Source organism: Vidua chalybeata, chromosome 1 (genome assembly GCF_026979565.1).
Source record: "Vidua chalybeata isolate OUT-0048 chromosome 1, bVidCha1 merged haplotype, whole genome shotgun sequence".
In the NCBI taxonomy this organism is placed as follows: Eukaryota; Metazoa; Chordata; class Aves; order Passeriformes; family Viduidae; genus Vidua; species Vidua chalybeata.
In genome coordinates this window covers 77,389,625-77,412,575 of record NC_071530.1, presented here as the reverse complement: position 1 = coordinate 77,412,575, position 22,951 = coordinate 77,389,625, and the positions used below count along the sequence as shown (strand labels likewise).

Below are 22,951 nucleotides of genomic sequence, written 5' to 3'. Positions count from 1 at the left end.
GGCTCACAGTAGAACAGCAATATAGACCCTTCTTTACTAAGCTGAATATAAGTGGCACCTAAAATGCAGAGGGAGGAATCTAGTGCAGCATACAAATCTCTCTGCACTCTGCACACCAGACCACAGAGTAAGAAAAAAAGTACGCAGCTTCTACTCTGGACAGTTTTCCAATAAAAAGAATACTGGAAGAAGTCAATTTGCCTAAAGTGGAGCTAGAATTAGAAGCAGAGGACTGTTGATAGTGATCGTGAGTATTATAGGTCATAATCTCTCATGGAATATTATGAGTTCCTGGTCTTCTCACAGTATTATCACCAGAAAGACAAAACAAAGGTTAAAATTCCAAACAAAGGAAAGGAAAAATCAGAATCTGCTAGATGAGGTGCTAATCAGGCTGCTATGGTAAGCAGAACTGTTTAGCAGTTCTGCTGCTGCAATGCTAAGAAAAGAAAAAAAAATAATTGCTGGATTAGGTGTTAAGCAGCTTGCTGCGTTAAGGAGAACTATAATTTCTGCAATGCTACAAAGTTACTAATGTAAGAAATCAATTTATTTAATCCATAGGAACCACAGTAACGGTATATTTCCTTCACTGACTTAAAATACTCTTGTTTCCATGACGCTTGGAATAGGGAAAAAACATCTTGCTCTGCTGAGGTGGCAATTACTTTAAGAGAAATAGATATCAGTAGATTGAATTTAAAAGAAAAAAGCATCATCATCTTATTCTCCTTGCTTCAATTTTCACTATCCCAATGCCTTACCAGCAGCTCTATATTGCTTTTAGTCACACACAGAAATAGAAAAACATTGTGATTAAGAACTCTGGGTTTTAAACAGACTGTTGTAGCTTCTGGACTCAGACTAGCAAAAGATTTAAAAAGCTTCAGCTCTTGACATAAGTGAAGCACAGCGAACCAAAAAACCGCATAGTTTAATAGTGCTGCCATTGTTGTTTTTATTGAAAAAGCCTATGCTTCATCTGCTTTGCTGCATAAAGAGTACTTTGGGCCTATTCCTTTTAGATGAATGATGTTCCCATGAAAAGACAAAAAAGAAAAAGCACAACACTGGAAACAACAGTTCCTCTAGCACGCAGTAACAGAGCAGGTCTCGGGTTATGGGCTAGAGCTGTGTTTGAGCTACAGATAATGATGCCCTCCATCTGTTACCTGGTTATGGATGACAAGATTATGAAGGATATAATGAAAAGACAGCTTCTCAATGCAACCTGCTAAGTCAATAAGATTAAATCATCAAAGGACCATTTATTTAAGAGGACAGGTGTGGCTTATCACCTCTGTAAAGGAAACAGACTGGTAGCACTTCTCACACTGATATTAAACCTCATTGTCTACCTCGTGTTGGGATCACAAGGCCTAGAGCACAGCTAGAAATGCAACATCACAACCACCTGCAAGAGATTTGATCCTCTGTTAGCTCTCTTCTCAAACAGACATGACCATAAACTTACTGCAGCTTGGAGCTGTTACGCATATTGCAATAAAAATGTCATTTCTTGGCTTTACTTTAGGTATTGTTGCAGACAAGGTACCAGACACTTTAATGAGCAATTTAAAAAAAATACACAAGGGACAATAGATTTTTTTCTGTATTTTCCAAAATTTGACTTTCTTTCAATTGGAGAACCCAGTTTCAAATATGAAAAGGGCACTTGTTCTACAGTAACTGCATACAACTTACTCAGTTCCAAGTACTGTATTCACTTTTTTTTGTTACCATTGTTGCCATTATCTGTCCAATTGTTTAGGAGCTTCTCTGTTCTGGGAATTACAACTAAGTTGTTCTTTCTGGTTCTATTTCCCCATAGAGTTCTGCTAGCTTCTTGAACTCAGGTCCCCAGTCTCCAAGGTAATTATAATCCTGGTCAGAGTGTGTTGTTGCTGAATCCAGAGAGCTGATAGACCCAGCTTCTGATCTATGACCCTCATAGGCATATGTCTGCAGGGAGTCATACGGGGGCACACTGGGGTCCAGATCAGCCTCTGCCAGTCTTTGATTAAGGAACTCCTGAACATCTATACTGTCAAGGCTTGAGGAGGGATGATGCCTGGACAGAGGCTTCACTTCAGGACGAACATCCCTCCGATATTTTAGCTCTTCAGCAGCAGATGGATTCCGCAGTGCTGTGATGTCAAATGCTTCTGTGTCTTCCTCTCCACCTCCCTCATCATCATATGTCACAACATTTTCCCGCACATCTTCTTCTGAAATGATCAAAGGCTCCTTCTTGCTACGTCTTAGAGTGATGAAAAGGACCACAATTGCTAAAGAGAAAACTGCAGATATTAGAGTAGGTTTAAAGTTTTCATCTGAGTATGTTACAGAAATAGCAGACACTAAGTCAAAAATACAGAGGTGTAATATTTTCAGGCTGGTATTTTCAGTATTGGTATTTGGGGTCATCTGCTACTTAGTTTATTAGAGATCTCATAAAGGAGATAAATGGAGGTAACATTCTTTCAGGTAAATGAAAAATGAGTAACTAAAGTTGGCTTTTTTCAGAAGCATAATACAGGGCTTTCAGTGCTTCATTAAAAGGAATGTTTAGCATATAAATTGAATTAATACGTAAAACATTTATTTTTTCTTATGAATATTCAATTTTGTGTAATAAAATACAAAATTACGAGATAAATGTATAACTATAACTATATATTTTAAAACAGCCTTCTGACAAGGCAAAATACTGAAGTAAGCTGTAAAGAAAGTCTTAGAAAATGTAGTCTTTGGGGGAAAAGCCCTCAAAATATCCTCTCGGTTACACTGCAATTGCTATCATTTCTTGCCATCTCTGTACAGATGTAGAAAATCATGTGAGTAGCACAGAGTCATGTATGCAGCAAGTTGTGTCTCTGACAGGAAAAAAAACCCAAACCAAAACCAGACACAATATTAACTACAGGGTAACATTTGAATTGGCCTGGGAAAATAAAAAAATGTAAAAGAGTGAAGAGGAAATGCACTTGCAATGGCATTAATCTTATGAGTCTGCTTATAGTCTCCTGTGTCCCTTTCCCCTGGTTGTGCATTGTTATCCGTTTATTCCACAAAGGTAATTAAGAAATGGCTTTTGTAGAGTGCTAATGATGCTTCTTACAGCATAATGCATTTCATAAAGCTTTGCCCATCTATTTTCTATAATTTTTCACACTGTTCAAGACATGGTATTAGAGACATCTCTTTTTGAAATCTTTCCAAATTACAGAAAAAAAAGATATCCAGTCCTAATTACTTGATAACCTGTGAAAAAAATTTCTACTGGATTCCAGATATTCAAAAATGCACTTTAAAGGCACTTTTCCCTTATTAACTCTAACTAAACCTTTACCCTCTAATCACAGCTGTGTGTTTCTAATTGTCTACCAGACAAACATTGTTTCAAAAGCATACCGTATTGAAAACTTGTGCCCTGTCAGATTCTGAGAGGCACTGGAGGGATGGTATTACTTAGTACTGCAAATGGCTCACCAAGAAGGATGACAATGCAGAGCAGGATTGCAATTAAAGCTCCTGTGCTCAAGCCAGCCGAGGAGAGGAAAGCTTCAGCATGGCAAGTTCTCACTCGTCCATCTCTCTCACAGGCACAAACCCGGATGGTGAGGGTACTGCTGCTGCTGAGAGGGGGCACGCCGCCATCAGAAATCAAAACTGGGAGGTAATAGATATCTTGTGTGGTTCGACTGTATCTCCTTCGTTTTGTCAGAATACTGGCTGTATTATCTACAATATCAAAACAAGAATAGCATTTAGTGAAGTAAAAAATGAAAAAAAAAAAAGTTATTTACTGTTTGTTTCCCATCAATGGAAGCATGAGGCATATTAAAATTAGCCAGGCGTAAACTATGAAAATGCACAATCTAGAATTGAAATTTGTCAGGAAGCCTTTCTGGCCAGTAGAGGAAAAAGGGGAGGAGATGGAAAGTAACTAACATTATAGAAATAAGAGTATTTAAAACTGTTGTATTTTTATTGGAATCAAGTGAACCTTGACAAACACTTTGGGCCAAATTTACAAGTGTTTTCATCCCATGTTATACTGTTGATAGCATATGGACCCTTGTCAATCTGAATACCTGGAATTATGAGGATATCTATTGTGAATTTTTTGCACAACAAAATCCTCCCGACTCCCAGAAGAATATTAAAACTTCTTTAGTAAAAGCTAAAATAAGACTTTCATGTTTTAGTGTTTGCAAAAAGTTTTAGAGTTTTAGTGAGCTTTCAGAAAACATCTGAAAGGACAGTCAAAAAGACACATGTTTTGGAGAGGTCTGGAGAAAGAGGGAAGGCAAAGGAAGGGGAAAAGAGTGGATATTGCATGTTCTAAACTAGTAGAATTTAAAGATAAATAAGAAAGGAGGAGATAGTGACAAAAGATTTTTTTCACCCTACTATTACCACGGGTTCATCTGGCATAGACAGACCATGAAAATCTAGTGCTTATTACACACACATATTGCAAGAGCATTTGCAGACACTAATGAGAGTAGGAAGTTACCACACATATCCCTTCAGGTCCAAGAAACTAAGAGGCATAAAGAGCTTGCAGGGGAAGAAATGTTTCAACAATATATAGTTACAGCTAATATTCATATGTGTAAAATTTATTTTCAGTTTGTTGCCACCACTATTAAATTACTAGCCTCTGAATAAAAGTCCAAGAAAAATAAAAAATAAAAAAATTTGAAACAGTGAGAATTTGAAACACAAGCAGTTATGGAGAGAGATGGGGACTGATACATGGAAAGAGACATTAGAAGAAAAGAGCTTTCTTCTTGTATTGCTTGTCACATTATTTCCAAATTGTGGGGTTATGAGATTGGAGTATTTTAGCAAACAATAGAAGGGTAATAAGTACTGAATACATCTGCCAGGTTTCTCTTCCTATTACAAACAAGCAAACAAGAAATTTTCTTATTTTTCCTTACCTCTGTAGCTATAGTATTAAATGGCATTATCATAATCTATGGAAAAATGAAATTCATGTCACTCTGTGAAAATCTAGTGCAACAATATAGCCAGAATGGCATATATTTACCCATTGGACTGCTGCACACATATTTGAGTGAAAGAGTTAAGTTTTTGTTTAAACTGGATACAAGATCTGTTTCAGGTGGTTACTCTTCATGCTATACTTACTGTCAAGCTCTGTGCAAAATTTTAAAACATTCATTTTAACCCACATTTGCCAACAATTTATTTTGCATGCCATCTGACAGTGATATTTAGAAAAACTGGTAATATCATCCCACATCAGCATAATATCACAATATATTTTGGTAACAAGTTTGACAGAACAAATACATATATAAGCCGGGAAGTGATACTGTTGCTGAGAAGCCAAGATCTCAGCACTGAAGTCCTTTAGCTTTACTTCAGTACATAAGCAATACCCACAACACCCCTCCACACTCCTCCCCATTTTGGAAATATAAAATATCCAGCATGGTGAGTTTGTTATAAATTCATTAAGTGTTCTTTTCACTTGGAGTGGGTGCAGTATAAAGTATTTATTTATTTACTTATTTGCTGTAGGTCTTGGAGTCCTGCTTCTACTTGTTTATATCAAGTTTACTTGTTTACATATTTTACTTCTACAACATTATATTTTGACAACTGATGACACCAGTCATTTATTATGCTGTTATATATACTGTTATATAATATTAGATTCATTCAAGTTACAGAACCTTACTGGAACCAGAATGAGGTGATAAGAGAGTTCTTTAATCTGAAAAATTGTGACAGAACATAATAATATAATGTTGTGGAAGATTACAAAATATTCATGATATAATATACTTTGCAAAGTTATTTGTTACATATACATCCTGCCCCCAAAATATTTTGCATTTTGTTGTTCTGGGCCTGCTAGGACTCTTGCATAACGCCCAAGCACAGTTACTGTTATTAACATACACCAGTGACCCTTCTCAGGCAGTATGGACAAGAGTACACCAGGTTTTTTTCCTGCCTCAACATTATTCCAACAATCTGCAGATCCTTAAGCATTCCTTAATAGCCTCATGCAGGCACTATGACACATTGTGGCATGTAAATTCCTTTTGCAATATGATAACAGTATGCTGTTGAGCTGCAATACAACTTTGACATTATTTTGTAAATTCAAAAGAGAAAAACCCATTGATAATGAAGTCTGGGTTCTGTTGGGTTCTACACAGAGTCAAGAGAGAGGAGGTACATGGCTGAGTGCTGTCCTTGTTGCCTGTGACTTAAATTTTAAAAAGGGTGAATGATCCAGTGCACAGCTCCAGTAGCAGTGATGAAAATGTTGGCTGACAACAAAAGCATCAGAGACTGAATATAATGAAGAAAAACTGAGGACTCCTGCTCAGGGATCTTGTAGCAATTTTAGCACAGAGACTATTGGCAAAGATGTAAAGGAAAGAACATTGAGATGTGAGAATGTATGCTACAAGGGTAAATGTGGACAGATGGAGGAAAATTGTGAGGAAAAAAATATTAAAGCTAAGAAAAAAATAAAAGAGAAAAAAAATGAAGAAATGGGAAAATTATACAATTCAATTTTACAGTGAAAAAATGTGAAAAAAGCTATAATTAAACCTTGCTTATTTGTGAGGAAGGCCTTGCCAAACAAAGAACTGATATTTTTATACTGTACAGAATAAATGCAAATTTAAAAAATAGACTTTTTTTCTTTCAGTGTTATATTTGTTCATTCAATATTAAATTGTTTTTCTTGTACTGTTAACATTATACAATTAAATATAAGATACAATGAAATATTGGACTAAGACACAATTAATGGAAAAAGGGAACCAGTACAAAATTTTTAATTTCAAAGAATTGTCATGGTGAATTTTTGTTTTTTGTATTCTCTTGAGTAGTAAGTAGATTTCTGTAGAAACAGATGTTACATGACATACCCAGAAGTTTCTGTAATAACATACCCAATGATAAACATTCTCAAAGAAACAGTGTAAAGTTTTTCCTTCAAATAAGTTTCACAAATTTTAATGCAAATAAAAACTATGATCTTTGAGACACTGACTTGGAAATTTTCTGTTCCCAATATCATCAGAGGTATCATTTCTCATTATATCTCTATCATAGATTTAGATATGGTAACTTAGTGCATTGTGTTTACATATAAGTAAAATACTGGAAAGTATCTGAACTCTCACATGCTATTTTTGTCTCATGAAATTTCTTAAAATATTTTACAAATAAGATAGCTAACATTTTTTCAAAAAAGGAAACTGTGACTGGTTTTCCAAAGGTCACTGAGAATCCAACATTCTCATGTTCTGAGCTTTCAAATTTTAATTGCTCTTGTTCCTTGTCTAAAACCATTATAGGAATATGTTGAGGGAAGAGCTAGAAAGACAGTAACTTTTAAGAGCTTTGCCCAGAACAAAAAATTTCTCCATCTGTAAAAGCTATAGGAAGCCGAGTATAAAGTCTGACACTGATGATATAGAAAAGAGTTTATTGAAAAGGGGAAAAAAGTTATATCAACAGCAGTAGTTTTAAAGGGAACCAGGGGGTTATGCAGTGAGAAATTTCTTTGGTATCTGAAAAAAGATACAGCAAATAGTCGGGGAAGGCAAGTGTATAGGATAGCAGCAATAGCAGTAGGAGGATAAGCACTACAGATCTCATTCTTCTAGGCCTGGAAGGAAAGACAGTTTTATCTCAGTAGATTTAAATGGTGAACTTCACCTTTGAGGAGTATGATAAGAATCAGGACTCACTGGACTGACTTCTAAGTAAAATTAAGAACTCCCACATAGGGAAAGAAATATTTATCTGATACCTTGTGTTATGCATTGCTCCATTAAATGATCTAAACTTTCTAATGATCTAAACTTACTTCTGTTTGGGCTGCTCTTTGCAAATATGTCAACTAGAAGTTAAGCTTTATCTTAAGTGCATTTGAGGTTACTCATGGGAAATGCTGCATGGCTGTAACACAGCAACTCTTCACACTCTGAAGATGTCGTAGTTTACTAAGCCAGGCTGTACACTGTATACAAGGCTGTTATCACAGCCTTTTTTCCATCATCTCTGCCTTTTTACGTTGAGCTTCTGAGCTAAATAAAGAAATGAGGGCATAGGAAAATCCAGGAAGCAGAGATACAATGGTAAGACCATGGAAGGTGACTACTGGAGCACATTGGAGGATGCTCATTTATTATTCACAATTTGAGAATTCCTTTGACACATTATGCATTAAAAGCAGAGACAAGAGAAATGGAAGTTAAAAAAAAAAAAAAAAAGTAAAATCCTGTTTATATCTTAAGGCATGTTTCAATTTTCATTTCTGCTTGTGTCAGCAGTTCAACTACTATAAATTTTCTGAGAAATCATAAACTAATTAAAACCAAAGAAAATATATTGGAATGATTTTCATTTCTTACATTTCTGAAGTTGGAGCTGTTAATTTGTTTATGTAAACTAGATGATAGGCATTTCTGTTTCATTTCTTTATTGATAACTCTTGTAAATATTTTTTTCTCTTTTGCTGTCTTCAAAGCTATTGCCAATGGGCACAAAGCTATTAGTTTCTATAAGTTTCAGTGGGTAGCAAAAATGAAAAATAACATAGTACATATTTTTGGCCTGAAATATAGTTATTTGCTTATAGTTGGTTTGTGAATCACTAAGAAGTTGCAGTCCAGAAAAGAAACGCAAGAACCTCTACACTATGCACTAAAATAACTTTACTATCAAACTTAGACCCAACTTTTTTAAAATAAAAAAAAATTTTCAAAGATGTTCAGAGACCAGAAGAAGGAAAATGTCTTCCCTCTACAGTAGCTGCTCCTGGTTTTCTGTTATACTCATGGCAGAATTCCTTTTTAACTTCCATGTGTTGATTCTGTGATAATAACTACTCCGACATTCAATTCATTTTCAGTAACAGTACTTCTGTAGACTGTACTTACAGTCACCATGTATGATGTTAACTTTGCACTTTCTCAGATATCATTTCTCTCCAGATACAACTTGTCTTCTTTACAGGATGATATTTTAAAGAAGGTCAGCTGTAATTCACAGTACCACATAACCAGAACAACCTGGTTCTCTGTGATATAAATGAAAGCAGGCACTATGCTGGTGTTTTCCTCTTGTGAAGGGTTGCAAAGTGGAGGCTTCAATCCAACCATTTTAAATGCCACTTTAGATGTTCTAGAACAACTAAGACATGGTCTGGTATCTGGCACACTCATTTGCAGCTTGGAAGCTCTGAAGTTAATTCACAGACACATTGTCCAATATGGTAGGAAATAAGAGGGGCAGAGTGACAAAGAGAAGATTCTGTAAGAAATTCACACTGGGATGGAATCAATTACTCTCTGGAGGCTGTTCTCTTTCTAAATAACAGCAACGATGAGTAAAAATTTTTTTTTTTTTACTATTTTTTGATCTGTGACACAGGGAAAAAGGTTAATATATATCACAGGCATGGGTGGATGAATACATTAAAAACTTAATTTTGTACAGATGCCATTGAACTCATCATGCTCTGGATTTTACAGAAAAACACATCTCCACTTCTGTGGGTGTTAATGGATCTTCTGACATAAAATTAAGAAAATGGCATCTCCAGAATTATAGTATCAGAAAAATGTCATACCTTTATACCAATTCCAGAATATTCTCCATCACTGGGCAATAATCAAAGGGCCAGATCTTTGAGATAAGTGGGCAGAGGGGAAAAATAAATTGCAAATGCTTTTGTGATATGAAACCTTTGTCCTGAAGAAATAAAAGAAGAGGAAAACAAATGCTAAGCATTCTCTAGGGAGGTGTTCTTCACTGAAAGTAAGCTAAACGTAGTCTGCTATCAGAAGTCAGCAATCTCAATTTATTGAAGTAAGAGAATGCACAGGTCTCACTGGCAGTGTCGGGTGAATGTATCCATTATCCTCATAAGCCCTTCTTGTCTAGGAAATTTACAATACTATGGCAGCGTGTCACTTTTCCCACCCCAACTGGCTCCCGAGAATGTGGCTTGGCACCTCAGCTTCTCGTCGGTGCCGCCGCTACTTCCAGGTGCTTCTGCAGCTGCGCTCCAGGGTGGGCTGGCCGCACTTTGTCGTTGGCGCGAGGGAAGGAAATGAAGAGGCAGAGAATTGTCCAAATCCATCGGTGTAGCGGCTGGTCGCTTTATTGGTCGCAGGAGCCGCAATGGAGAAGCCACGGCCACTCCCAAATCCGCGTGGACAGATCTGGCCCCGAGGCTGGGGTGCCGTGGAGGGATATAGGGGTGGGACAAGGGAGGATGGGAGCTCTCCGCCCAATGAACACAGACACTGTGGCTGTGACGTTGCCACAACGGCCAATGGGCACACAAAGGGGGTGGACACGGGGGTTCAGGGCCAGTGGGACCGCGAGAATGAGGTGACGAGCACGGAACTGCCGGGGCTAGACGGGGGAGTGGTCACAGGAGTGCCACGGCAGAAGACCCAATGGCCAGCAGCCTGGGGCTAACTTACGTGTGGCGGGGGAAAACACAGGGGATGCACAAGGATACATGGAACCGGTAAACTAACAAAGACCAGAACCCCAAATCTGAACCTAAAACCGAGGATGCAACACAATACCACTAAGCATGCATGGAAAACTGTGTATCTTGTGATTAAAAAATAGCACCAGCAAAATAGTGCTTTACAGTGCAGAAATTTCTTAAATGTTCTAAGTGAACTGTTCTCTGAGGGTTCAATCTTTTTTCGTCTCTTGAAAAATTTTATGTAAATTCTGAAAGAGAAGTGAGTCTACATATTAATCCTTGGAAATATGATAATAATGACATGTTCAGATGCATTATCCATCAGACAAAAAAAAATTATAAATATATCCACAATTCCTTAGGCATCTGGAAAAATATTATTATTTTTAGGGTAAGAAAAAAAAAGTAAAAGTCTAGAATTAAGAACCTAGAAATGGATCTATTGGGAAGAACTTCTGTTGTCTTTATTCTGATTTCCAAACATAAGATGGTTTTAACCCCATGTAGTTATGGAAAGTTTTTAATGGGATATGCAAAAGTAGATATTTCTGATTATGCAAAAAGTAAATTTTTGTGATATTAGAAAAAGGATTACAAAATTATCTATGACAATATCCCAAAAAAGAAAGTGAGGAGAACACAGACTACAATGAAATGAGTTATGTAGAATCTGATTTACAATATAAAAGCACAGCAGAAAAAGTACTTGGCTTCCCAGGTTTTAATAGAAATGGTAACAATTTTCTAGGCAAAATAAATTGCAAACAAACCTGTTTTCATTAAAAGACCTTCATAAATACAGTTCTCAAATAAAAAAGAAAGGCTTCTTCTCTAGGCTTGCTCTCTAAAGCTGCAGAAAATCATTACAACTTAATGTATTTTCTTTGTATAACAAAGAAATTCTATTCCAGCTCTTGTTCTGCCTTGCTTACATGAGCACAGATACTGCATCATTTTGTTGTTGTCCTGTCCTCTTGTTCATACTTGTAAGCCTTTATTCTCTCTGAACAGTACTTTTAAAGTATGTAATAAATAGCATCACAGAATTTCTTGTACCTTAATAATACAGTAGAGAAAAACTATAATATTTTTTGGGGTTTTTTGTTTTTTTTTTTTTTTTTTTTTTTTTTTTTTTTTTTTGTTTTGTTTTTTGGTTTTTTTTTTTTTTTTTTTGTTCAACTGAAAATTGTAGCACAAACAGAATACAGAAGGGGATCCTAGGTCCTAGGAACTCTTAATTTTGCTGGATGTTATATTTGGTATAGCCCTGTGACTCTATCCTGACCTAAATTTCCCTGAGGGTTTTAAACTCTGAATTATGAGTGTGAATATTCCACAAATAGAGATTTTATATTGTGGAGATTTTCATTTAGAAAATGCACCAGAGATAAAAGTTTAACTGGTTAAATGATCAATTATAGGGACTGATGCTTTAATACTTATTAAGTTTGCTAAAGCCATAGAATATTATTGAGTTGAATCATACACATGCTGGGATTATATACCAGTCTATACAGGTAGATAGGAACAAACTACAGAATCTTATGCTTGCACAAGCCCTAGATTTCAGTCAAAGTGCATAGATATAAGCATAAATATTTTAAGATCCAGTGCACTGCTGTGGAGTATACTGATAATAAATGAATATTCATTCATGCTTTTACCTGGCTCTGCAAAAGTCTATTTGGGATCCAAGAACAAAATTCTGTTGTTTTGGGTTATGAAAACAAGGGGAAAAAATGTCTACTGATATTTTAATGAAATGGAACCATTTCCTGAAGAAATAAAAGGAGAGAATGACTGAATTAGAAGGCAACTGCAAGAGGAATATAGTTCTGTAGAGACAGATTCAGCTACCACTGACTACCATTTTCTATGTGAAATCAAGAATTTAAGTTTTATCATTCTACAAAACATTATAAAAATTATATTAAGGCAATCTTTGTAGGTTTTTTTTTCTTTAAAAATATAACAAACAAACAAATAAAACCCTCACAGAATACCAGCCTTTATAGAACTAGGAAATCCAGAGCAGCTGCCTTCTGTTCAGAGCATTCTGATTATTTTTAATGCCTGACGCTTGAAAATATGAGTTTTCAAAAGTGCAAACTTGTCACAAACATAAGAAGAGCCTTTCTTGCTCACCTTGTTTCTGCTATTTCCTATAATAGAAAGCAACAGAAAATCTGTTTCTGAATAGAAGTAGATGAGAAATATGAAAGCTGTAAATGCTAAATAGCTGTATATTGTGCATGTACTTCATAGGTGTTTCACTAATATTTTATGTATACATTCTGTCACAAAGAAAAAGTCCCAATACAAGACAATGTTTAAACAATAGATACAAAGTGTCTTGCCGCAAGCAAAATCATAACTATGTATTTGCTTTTAAATAAATTTCTTGTTCTGATTTGAATTAGGCAGTCATTTTTTAATTATATGGCCATTTTGGAAGTTGCATTTTTGGAGTCTCTGTATGTGTGAGAAGTTTTATGCAAGATACTATAGGAAGTGCATAATTTGGTATTTAGGTGATATCAAAACAATGCACAGCAGGCTTTTACCTTAAAAGACACCTTTTTCAGTTCCTTCCTCTACTTCCCCCCATAAAATCCAATTTAGGGTAGTCCAAACACTGCTTTCAGGTGTTGATTGCTAAGTTATTGCTCGTTGATCTTGGGGAATTAAAGAAAAAGCAGCAAGTGCTTCTATCCAAAGTTGAATATTTCTATCCAAAACATGACATTGGCGCATCAAATGTTTGTTAGAATTTTATAAATTCTATAAATAAATTTATAAATATAAATATAAATATAAATATAAATATAAATTATTTTTTATAAATCTGTGTAGTTAAATAATTTATGTAGCAATGAACAGACATAGTACAGACCCAGCTTTAAATATGTTCAAAATCATAAAATATCTACTTTGTCATAAACCACAATTTTAGTAGAGCTATTCAGAAAAACTTCTTGATATAAATATCTTGTATCGAAATGAGCATGCACATGGTCTTTCCCCTGAGATCACAGGCTAATACTCAAGGAGTTTATTGGAAACACAGATTAAAATACAGAAATATGTAACAGTACCCCTCCTCCATCTCAGGAACAATAGTCTGGCCTTTTTCTATAATGTTCCATCACAATCTGAGTGGGGTTGATATATTAATCTGGAAAAGTGCTTGAGTCTCACTTAGGGAATATTTTTAATATATTAATTAGTCCTTCAATATTTATTTATTGATCTCTTTTGGAACTTGAATATGAAATCCATTTATGTATCCTAAATAGGGAGCATGATTCTTTTTCTTCTGTAAATATAGTTAAACACTGGAACAGATTCTTTAGGAAGATTATCCAATCTCCTTCCCTGATTGATTTTACAAGCAGATAAAAAAGTCTGTAAAGAATTGTTTCGATATCACTATATGTACCAAATATAGCAATGATGGAGTTAATGCATTACAGAGGACTAGTGATCTGTAAGATCTCAGAATGTATTCCACAGCAGTATTACAAATACATAACTGTAAAACAAAGCAAATCCCATACACTTCCACATAGGCATACAATACACATACACAAAATCTCAGGAGGAAAATTTAGACAAACATTTAAAGTTTACTTTTATTTTCATCAGGTTACAAAGTGGAGACCATGAGTTAATACTTGATCAAGAACAAGGCTGATTTAGGTTTGGGTTTTGGAGGTTACACAGTTTTTCACTCAAGAAATGTTCAGAAACACTTGTTTGGGAGATTCTGAGGGCTGTTTTCCTTCTGGGAATATCTGTTATGAATTTCTGATTGCAATGTTTAGGAACAATTTCTTAGGAATGGCATGATGTGATAGACTATCATCCAAGAATCACAGAAGGACCTGCTCTTAATGCCATATATGTAAAAGCAAGCATGAATTTTAATTTTTATGCCCCTTGTTTTTTTTTTTCTCCTTTAAGCAATAATTGGCAATAACCTTGACAGTACCCAATCAGTGCCATTCACATAAAAGTAGAACAAATTTACATATTTTTCATTAATCCACTTTTCAAAAACATTCCTGAAAGTATGAAGTGTAAATGCTAAAATAAATTGGAATATAAATCCGAAATGCAATATCTGATTATTCATAGTTTACAATATATTGTGTACACATGTCCTTGATATCTAACAACTCAGTGACAACATATTACAGTTTTCCGTTTCTGTCAGGAAATGCATGGAAATTGTTCTGTTCAATTGAGACATCCCAGACAAAACAGAAGCCCATTTCTTTGATATTTATGTATTTGATTTACCTTCATTGTTCCTTAGGGTAAAGTTGGGATTCAAAGAAAGCCCTTCATCAAGAGAAAAATGGAATCTTGCGCCATTTGCAGAGTTATCTTTGTCAATAGCAGTGATAGTCTGAATTACCTGAAATAAAAATTAACAGTGAATGTGTTGAAATTTGAACTTGACCTATATAGTTCCTGACTCCAGCAGGATGCTCAAGTTTACCTAATTTTAATTTTCTACTTGACTGGTGCTGAATTCGACAGATGAAATGACTGGGTCATTAACTTGATTTCTCTAGCAGGAAGTATTTTAGGAACCACACTTCAGAGCCAGGTAAAAGCATCTAAAGGATCTATACTTTCTGATGTTTTGATATAATCAGGACCTGATGTAAAGATTATCACCATCTGCATTGTATCCTGCTGACATCCTGAATTACAGTTTTAGCTAAATATCTGTTTTTATGGAGCCAAAATACAGGCTGAACTGGGATGGTCTATCTGAAGTGTCATCTGCCTGCTGCCCTAATAATTGAATGCACTTCAATATTGGTAAGGAAAAACAATTAACTAAAATATTTCTGCTAACCATATCTCTGCTAAAAAAATTCTGTTAAGAATCAGTTTTAAATTGCCAGAGAACAGAACAGGAAGAACAGAAGACACTCCTGGCTTTAGTTAGTTTGCCCAAAAGCAACAGAACTGGATGTAGCCAGAACCATGACTGAGAGAGGTATTTTTGAAAGGTAGGACCTTTGCCTTCGAAAGCCCTGGTGGTTTTTTAAATTTACTTTCAACTAAAATTGATCTAAGCTCTTGAAATGTGGGACCAAACAGTATTTCTAGCTCTGCTTTCATTTTCATGCTGGGTCTTGAAACTCAAGTGCTAAAGTGGAATCCAATAAAAGTTGTTCCTGTGATATAGGCAGCAAAGCCCACACAGACTGCTGCACAGAGCTGATAGATATCCTGAGGGAAGCATAAAAGCGGGGAGGGAAAGTGCTCTTTTCATAAGAATTTTTTTGTTCAATGTTCAGCTATAGTATGTCTGGACTGAACCTGAAACATACACAGCACAGACTCCAGTGGCTTGGTCTGTTTTAAAACTGAAAGACACCACAGAGATCTCTACCTCCATTCACATAAGAGAAGCAAAACAAATTTATTTTTAAACCGTGTTCTTGTTTGGGCTGGGGTAGAGTCAATTTTCTTCACAGTAGCTGGTATGAGGCTGTGGTTTTAATTTGTGCTGGAAAAAGTGTTGGTAACACAGAGATGTTTCTGTCATTACTGAGCAAGGCTTGCACAGAGTCAAGGTCTTTTCTATTTTTTGTATGGCCTCACCAGCTAGGGGGTGGAGGTGCAAGAAAAGTTGTGAGGGGACACTGACTGCCAAGACAGTTGACCCCAACTGAACAAAAGGATTTTCCATACCATATGATGTAATGCTGACTTATAAAGCTGGGGGAAGAGGAAGGAAGGAGGGAATGTTTGGAGTGATGGTGTTTGTCTTCCAAAGTCAGTGTTGCTACACATGATGTTGCCCTGCTCTCCTGGAGATGGCTGAACATCTGCCTGCCCATGGGAAGTGGCCATTTTCTTGCTTTTCTTTGCTTGCATGCGCAGCTTTGGCTATACCCATTACACTGTCTTTATCTCAACCCACAAGCTGTCTCACTTTTACTTTCCTGATTCTCTTCCCCATCCCACTGGTGGGAGAGTGAGCATGTGGCTGTGTGGGGATGAGCTGGGGTTAAGCCATGACAACTCAATAGGGTATAATGCTTATTCCATTTACTGTATAGAATAAAGTACATTGCATTGACTATACACATCTGAGAAAATTAACAGTACTTACAATGGTTGCCAATAATATTTTACTAGTTTGTTATAATACTTTTTTGCTGAAGTAGAGCAGAGTAAGATCAATCTGAAAAAAATCTGAAATATCTATAATCATACATATGACTTTTACCTAAGTCATGGTAATGCTGGTTGAAAATTTTGGCAAAAGCTAATTTTTCACTACTGAATTTTGCAAAGGTGGCACAACTGTTAGTGAAACTACCATGTAAAACCAGAAAGATATGATTTTCTTAGCTATATATATTTAGTTCATAATGTTGAAATGGTATTTGGCACAGTAAGACAAAAAAAGGGGTGATAGAACACTATGTTCAAAAGAATCAATTTCTGTTATTATTCAAATACTAAAAATGTCATTAAATACCATACACATCTGTAAAAATTTCAGGTAAGACCATAAGAAAAGAATATTTTATTAAATATTTTTTGCAAATCCCAGGTGTTGTTTATCAGTGAAATATAAGTCAATTTGCCATGCAGTTTCAGCTTTTATTTGACAGCATGGTGGATAAATTTTCATCCTGTTGCCCTATGTTACATAAAAATATTCAGTGACATTTTACAGAATGCTGCTTCAAAAGCATGCCATTCTGCAACAAAAATACCTTTGATCAAAGCCTCAGTGACACATGACTTGTGTTAAAAATTATTTGGTTTTAAGACTAACTTTATAACTCAAAATATACTGTCTATATTCCCTGATTTACACATGTAAATTCAAGTATTCCCTGAATTCATGAATGTATATATAAAGTATAGCACTACATGGTATAAAAGTTATGCTTTTTCACATAGAAAATATATATTGTATGTTTACTAGGATAGGTCAAAGCATTTTTAGAGACCTGTTTTTAAACAGAAAGTTCATGCATATTCAGAAAAGATTTCTAAAACATACATTCAGCAGTGAGAAACAAAAATACATGTCATCTTGACACCCAAATATACTATTAACCTTTTTCTAATTATTTGGCCAAGTACTTAATAGCCTATTAGCAGACATTAACATGTACCATGCCAAGCCTGATTAAAATAAAAATGTCGAAATAATCTCAGCTTCAGTAAAGGCCAGCTGACAACACTGATAGGATGAAACTGAAGGGTCATGATATTTTTTAAAAGGCAAGACATGATGATAAAAGAGAATTTCAAGAACTGAGGAGAACAAATTGAAGAGGACAGAGAGCAGGTGTTAAATTCTAACTCAGAATCATTTTAGAATTGAATCAATAAACAAGCAAATATACACATGACAAACACATAGCAGAGGCATTCCTTGCCAACTAACATTGATTTCCTTTTTGGAAGATGGCAAAATGTCATTTTCCTACATTGGCTAAATTTCACAGTCATTCACAAAAATCAGTATATGTTGAAAAGTCAGTATTCTCCAAGTCTGACTGTCATCTAAGATCAAATCACAGCTACTTCATCTACTTTAATATATAATATCAATCAGGCTTCACTTGGAATCTGTTGCAGATACTTAGTCTATCTTCTCAACTATGTGATTACTAAGTGACTAAAGCTGTCACTTCAGCCTGGAAATGATTGTCACCTCATAAGCATTTTCTTTTTGACATGCCTTAGGTTTGGTCATTTAGACTTAAGGCTTAAGCTTAAACACATGAAGTTTTTTTGGTTTTGTTTTTTTTTTTTTGTTTTGGTTTTTTTTTGTGTGCTTTTTTTTTGTTTGTTTGTTTTTGGGTTTTTTTTTTTGTTGTTTTTTTGTTTTTTTTTTCAAAAAAACAGAGCAGTGGAAGGAAAAAAACAGGAGACAGGTTCTATGATTAGATGATATTGTGATTTAACTCCATAAAACAGTCTTCTGATAATAAACAAGCAAACACAAGAAGTTTTTCAGTGACTACTGGTTAGTTTATCTCACATATAAAAATTTCAAATTAGATGTGCTGAGGAAAGAAATAATGAACCTTACAGGACAGTGCAACATGGAAGCCCAAGTCAAGCGGATGTCCCCAGCAATACAGAATCTGTTATTTAGGCATAAATCTTATGAAAAATTCTCACAGGATGGTGAATAACTCAAAGTTATACTGTCTTTTCAGTGATTCAGAACCACCCAGCTGGGAACACTTTATAGCATATTGAACACTTGTCTTCTTTTCCAATCAGTTTATTTGCTCCTCCCTAATATTTGTTGAACACCATCTTACTTTTTTATCTTTCCTTAGACTATATTGTAACATCTGAGCAAGACACATACTTTCATGTTTTGTTTTGGCTTTTGCTTAATGTTGCAATTTTTCTGAAACCTTGATGTGAAATGCAAATAAAAAATAGTTCATAACACATATGTAAGGGAGCCCTGTTAGTTGCAGAATACATCAAGCTGGTCCAGCCTTTGGTATTGAACTACAGTTTGTAGAGTCCCTCATAGAGGCACTAATCTCAGGTGTTAAACTGCAGTGTGGCTGAGGTCAGGAGTCATTCAGACGTGCAACAGTAGCTCAGGGAAAAATATATGGCTGGCCCAAACAGTGAGCAAATGCTATTGTATCCCTTAAAGATCTTGCCCATAAATTATCATTTGGAAAACTACTATTGGAGAATTAAAACTTTGCTACAAAACATTAGCTACTTACCAGCAACAACAGCCCCAGCAGCCCCAGCAAAGAACATTTCTGAGATAGCTTCAGATTTGCATTATTTATCTCATTATTGGTTATAAGAATTTAACATTGATTTTAAAATAATATATTTTAAAAAGATCAGAAAAAGTTTAAATCAGTTGCAACTAATACTTAAAAGAGATATTTTTTCTTACATTAGTTTTTTACAAGTTCTCATTATTCTATATTTGCATTTATTTGACGTTTTCAGAACATTATTTTTACTTTAATAAGCATTTAATAAGAGATATTCAGTTGACAGACAGACCTACTTGGATTTTCCAGTGTCTCAATAAGAGCACTGAAGAACACTAGGCAATCATTAGATAAGAGGGAAGGTCCTTGCACACACAATTGTTCTAAAGACAGGAAATAGGATCTCTTCTGTGAATTGTATATTACATAAGGAGAGAAAGCCACATTGATTTCCTGCTTATGCTGGGCCACTTGCTGATCAGTGTAATAATAAATGTCTTTTTATAAGGAGTATGATTATCAAGCCCCTAAATCTACTTATGATATTGACTTGTTTAAAGAAGAAAAGAGGAAGGGCTGACATTAAAGACCTTGCAATACTCAGTAGACAGACAATACAAAGAGAAATGAAATTCATTATACATAGACATAAGGTCTTCACACACATGATGGTGATCTCTGAAATGACTATTACTTTTTATGATATTGGTGTTATGGCAGACATAGTTTTTTGCATTCCATGATTACTAGTGGTTAAAAAGCAATGTCATTCTTAGAAATTGCTATGAAAGTACTAAAGATCAAAGTGGAGATCTTCATATACTATGAACCATGAAATATTATAAAAATTTTAAACCACTGTATGCCTGCATCTTGAATCTTGATTCTGTCTCAAGGTGAATAGAGAGGAATTAGAGAAAGTTTAAAAGAGGAAAAGTTGAATTATCAAAAGTCTGGAAGGGCTTTATCACCAACTGCCCCAGTTAGGTAGGATTGACTCAGTCTGGACAAGAGACAGCTAAGGGACAATGTGCTAAGGATTTATGCATGTCACGCCAATAATAAATAGAGATCTACTGTACTCCCTCTTTCTCTCCCAAGAGAACTGGTAAATATTGATTGAAGACAGTATGGAAAGATTAAAAAAAAAGCTCTTATTGAAGCATGCAATTAAACTACAAAATTTCTAGGTGCATGACGTAGCAGACACCAAAAATTTATATTTGTTGTAGGAAAAGTTAGACAGTTCATATGAGATGGTTATTAAAGGATTATAAAAAAACACACGAACCACATTTAGATCAGGAAATGACCTGCAAATGATCTGATACTAGGGAAGAATTTGTAGTAAGTATCATACATACTTGCCATTTTCTTATACTGTGCTTTAGGTGCCAGTTTTTGGCTACTGGTGAAGATAACTTTGATCAGGCTACAGTCAGATGATGTATGGCATTTTTATAGTCTCAGCTTTAAAAACAGAAATATGTCACTGTGCATTTGTATACACTCTTTTTAAGGATTTGATGAAAATAATGTTATTACTAGTAATATATTCCTCAGGAAAGATATGAGCTCATAATTGAAATATACAACTTGTGCAATAATACAAAACAAGCACAGTATTGTGGGTAAAACTCAGTCTATGCAGAAAAGGAAAAGCACTTTGCAAAACTGTCAAACCCTGGGCTGCAATGACATGCATCAATCAGAGGAGCAGTGGCTGGAGTATGATTCAGCTATTCAGTCACAGTTCTGGCCCTCCCCATCCTCATAGTTGTGAAAAACACATTCAAGATCTTTTTTGTAACGACCCTTTATAGACAAGGGCAAGCAACAAGCAAAGAGTGAGGATGTGAGCCATGGTCACCAGCCACTTCAGTGAGCTGCATTTGAGACATTGCTACTATGTGGCGCTTGGATGAGAGATGTTAAATCTGCTTTATTCACTTTGTTCAGGATAGTGGCTTGTCAAATTCTATCCCTTATCTGACAGGATTAAAGTTTTACCTGTCTATACAGAAGATAGCTTGAGTATTTTTTTTTGCAGCAACAAGAAAGAGATATTGAGCAAGTGCCAAAATTGTTTCATACAATTAAAATTTCAATCAAATACAAAATGCTAAAGCGAAATCAGAAAGATTTATGACATGTTTGAAATTTCTGACATATGTGACATTAACAAAGCAATTGTTCTTTATCAGTGGAAGAAATATAGCTGTGAGAGTTACCTGACCAGGCTTTGTATTTTCACAGACAACTACATCATAATCTCTGGCAAGCTCGGGAGGATTGTCATTGACATCCAGGATTCTAACACCAACTGGAACATGGCTCACTAGCCCAGGATTATCTGCAAAACACACAGGATGGTATTAAGTCTTTGAAAATACTCAATATTGCATGTCATCCTCAATTTAAAAGTGGTTTATTAACACAATAACTAGATGAAATCTGGATGCAGCTACAGAAATTTAGGTAACAACATACTTAAACATGTTTGTTGTGCTTCATTAACTGTTTTGAAAAAATAGCAATTAAAAAGAGTGGGAAGTATGGCATGAGTCTTAAGTCAAATACAAGCTACTCTGGAAATGAAGTGGGAGGAAGCTGCTGGACTTATGCTATCACACTGCATGCTAAAAAGTGATCAATTTCTTGGTAATGAATGGGAAACTGTCATCACAGTATTGAATTAAATCTAATAAAAAATATTAAAGCATTTTTATTTTTCACAGTTCCTTAAAGGGTTTAGAAAATAAAATGCAAATATAATAATAAACCACATAGGTATATTTAAACTTTTCCCAAGCTTGAGTTCTGATTTCTTACAAATTACTATGGCACTTCACACAGTAGTTAGTGAGTGTGGCTTTAGCAGAAGAAAAGAAAGAAAGTAGCAGAAGCGAGTCTGGTTTTTGCACAAAGAAAACAATATTTAAGTACCAATGCCTTAGGCTATGATCTGTACTTTCATGACAGCTCACCCCTTAAAAAAGCACAATAAATAGTATCCTTTCAAAAAATACACTTTCCATGAGAAAATGGAAAGAAAACCACCACCTCATAATTTCTTTCAGTCCGTAACACCCTTGTTCTTGCTTCTAAATACTAAGGTAATTTTATTTTGTTGAAAGAATTATGTATTTAAACTTTTTATGATTATCTAATACATGCCTTCTGAAGTCCATACAGGTATAATTCAGTTAGATGATAAACTTCATCTTACATTCACCAACAAAATGCGACTATCAGTAGAAGACAGTAAAGTCAATCTTTCAAATAGAATAAAATGGAAAAAAGGGGTATTACAGATTGACATTTTAAAAGTTCATATGTATGTTCATGAGAAGGAAAAAAACAAAAAAAGAGAAAGAAACATTAGTAGTCCAAGCTTCATTCATGATGAAACTTCATTCACCATGGCTATTTTGATCATCATTCATCTCTACCATGTTTATGCTTAAAAAAAAGGGTCATTTGTAAAATGTCTTACATTTGTCACACCTTTAATGGTCTCTGCTCAGAATTCTGGAAAGCATTGACTAGACACATACTTGGCTTTAAAACCACCACCACCATCACTATGTAGGCTCACAATGAAAGAATATTTGAGAATATTGAAGTTTATTTGACATATGGAGAGATCTCCCTTTTTCTGTTTTCAGATGGG

The 22,951-nt window shown here is 35.1% G+C and overlaps 1 protein-coding gene across 3 annotated transcripts in view; it reads right to left on the bottom strand.

Annotated features, from left to right (window-relative positions):
- Nucleotides 1-1,296: 1,296 nt before the first annotated feature.
- Nucleotides 1,297-22,951, bottom strand: part of CDH18 (cadherin 18) — a 160,303-nt gene continuing 138,648 nt past the window's right edge. The window contains exons 9-12 of one of the 3 annotated variants that reach the window (XM_053957694.1): nucleotides 21,510-21,616; nucleotides 14,825-14,942; nucleotides 3,493-3,744; nucleotides 1,297-2,288 (exon numbers count right to left, since the gene is read on the bottom strand). In XM_053957694.1, coding sequence (XP_053813669.1) covers nucleotides 1,798-2,288; nucleotides 3,493-3,744; nucleotides 14,825-14,942; nucleotides 21,510-21,616 — 968 coding nt within the window. In that variant the 3' untranslated portion in view covers nucleotides 1,297-1,797. Of the gene's footprint in view, nucleotides 2,301-3,492; nucleotides 3,745-14,824; nucleotides 14,943-21,509; nucleotides 21,632-22,951 lie in introns of all 3 variants that reach the window. The other 2 variants (XM_053957677.1, XM_053957687.1) reach the window with 2 other exon arrangements.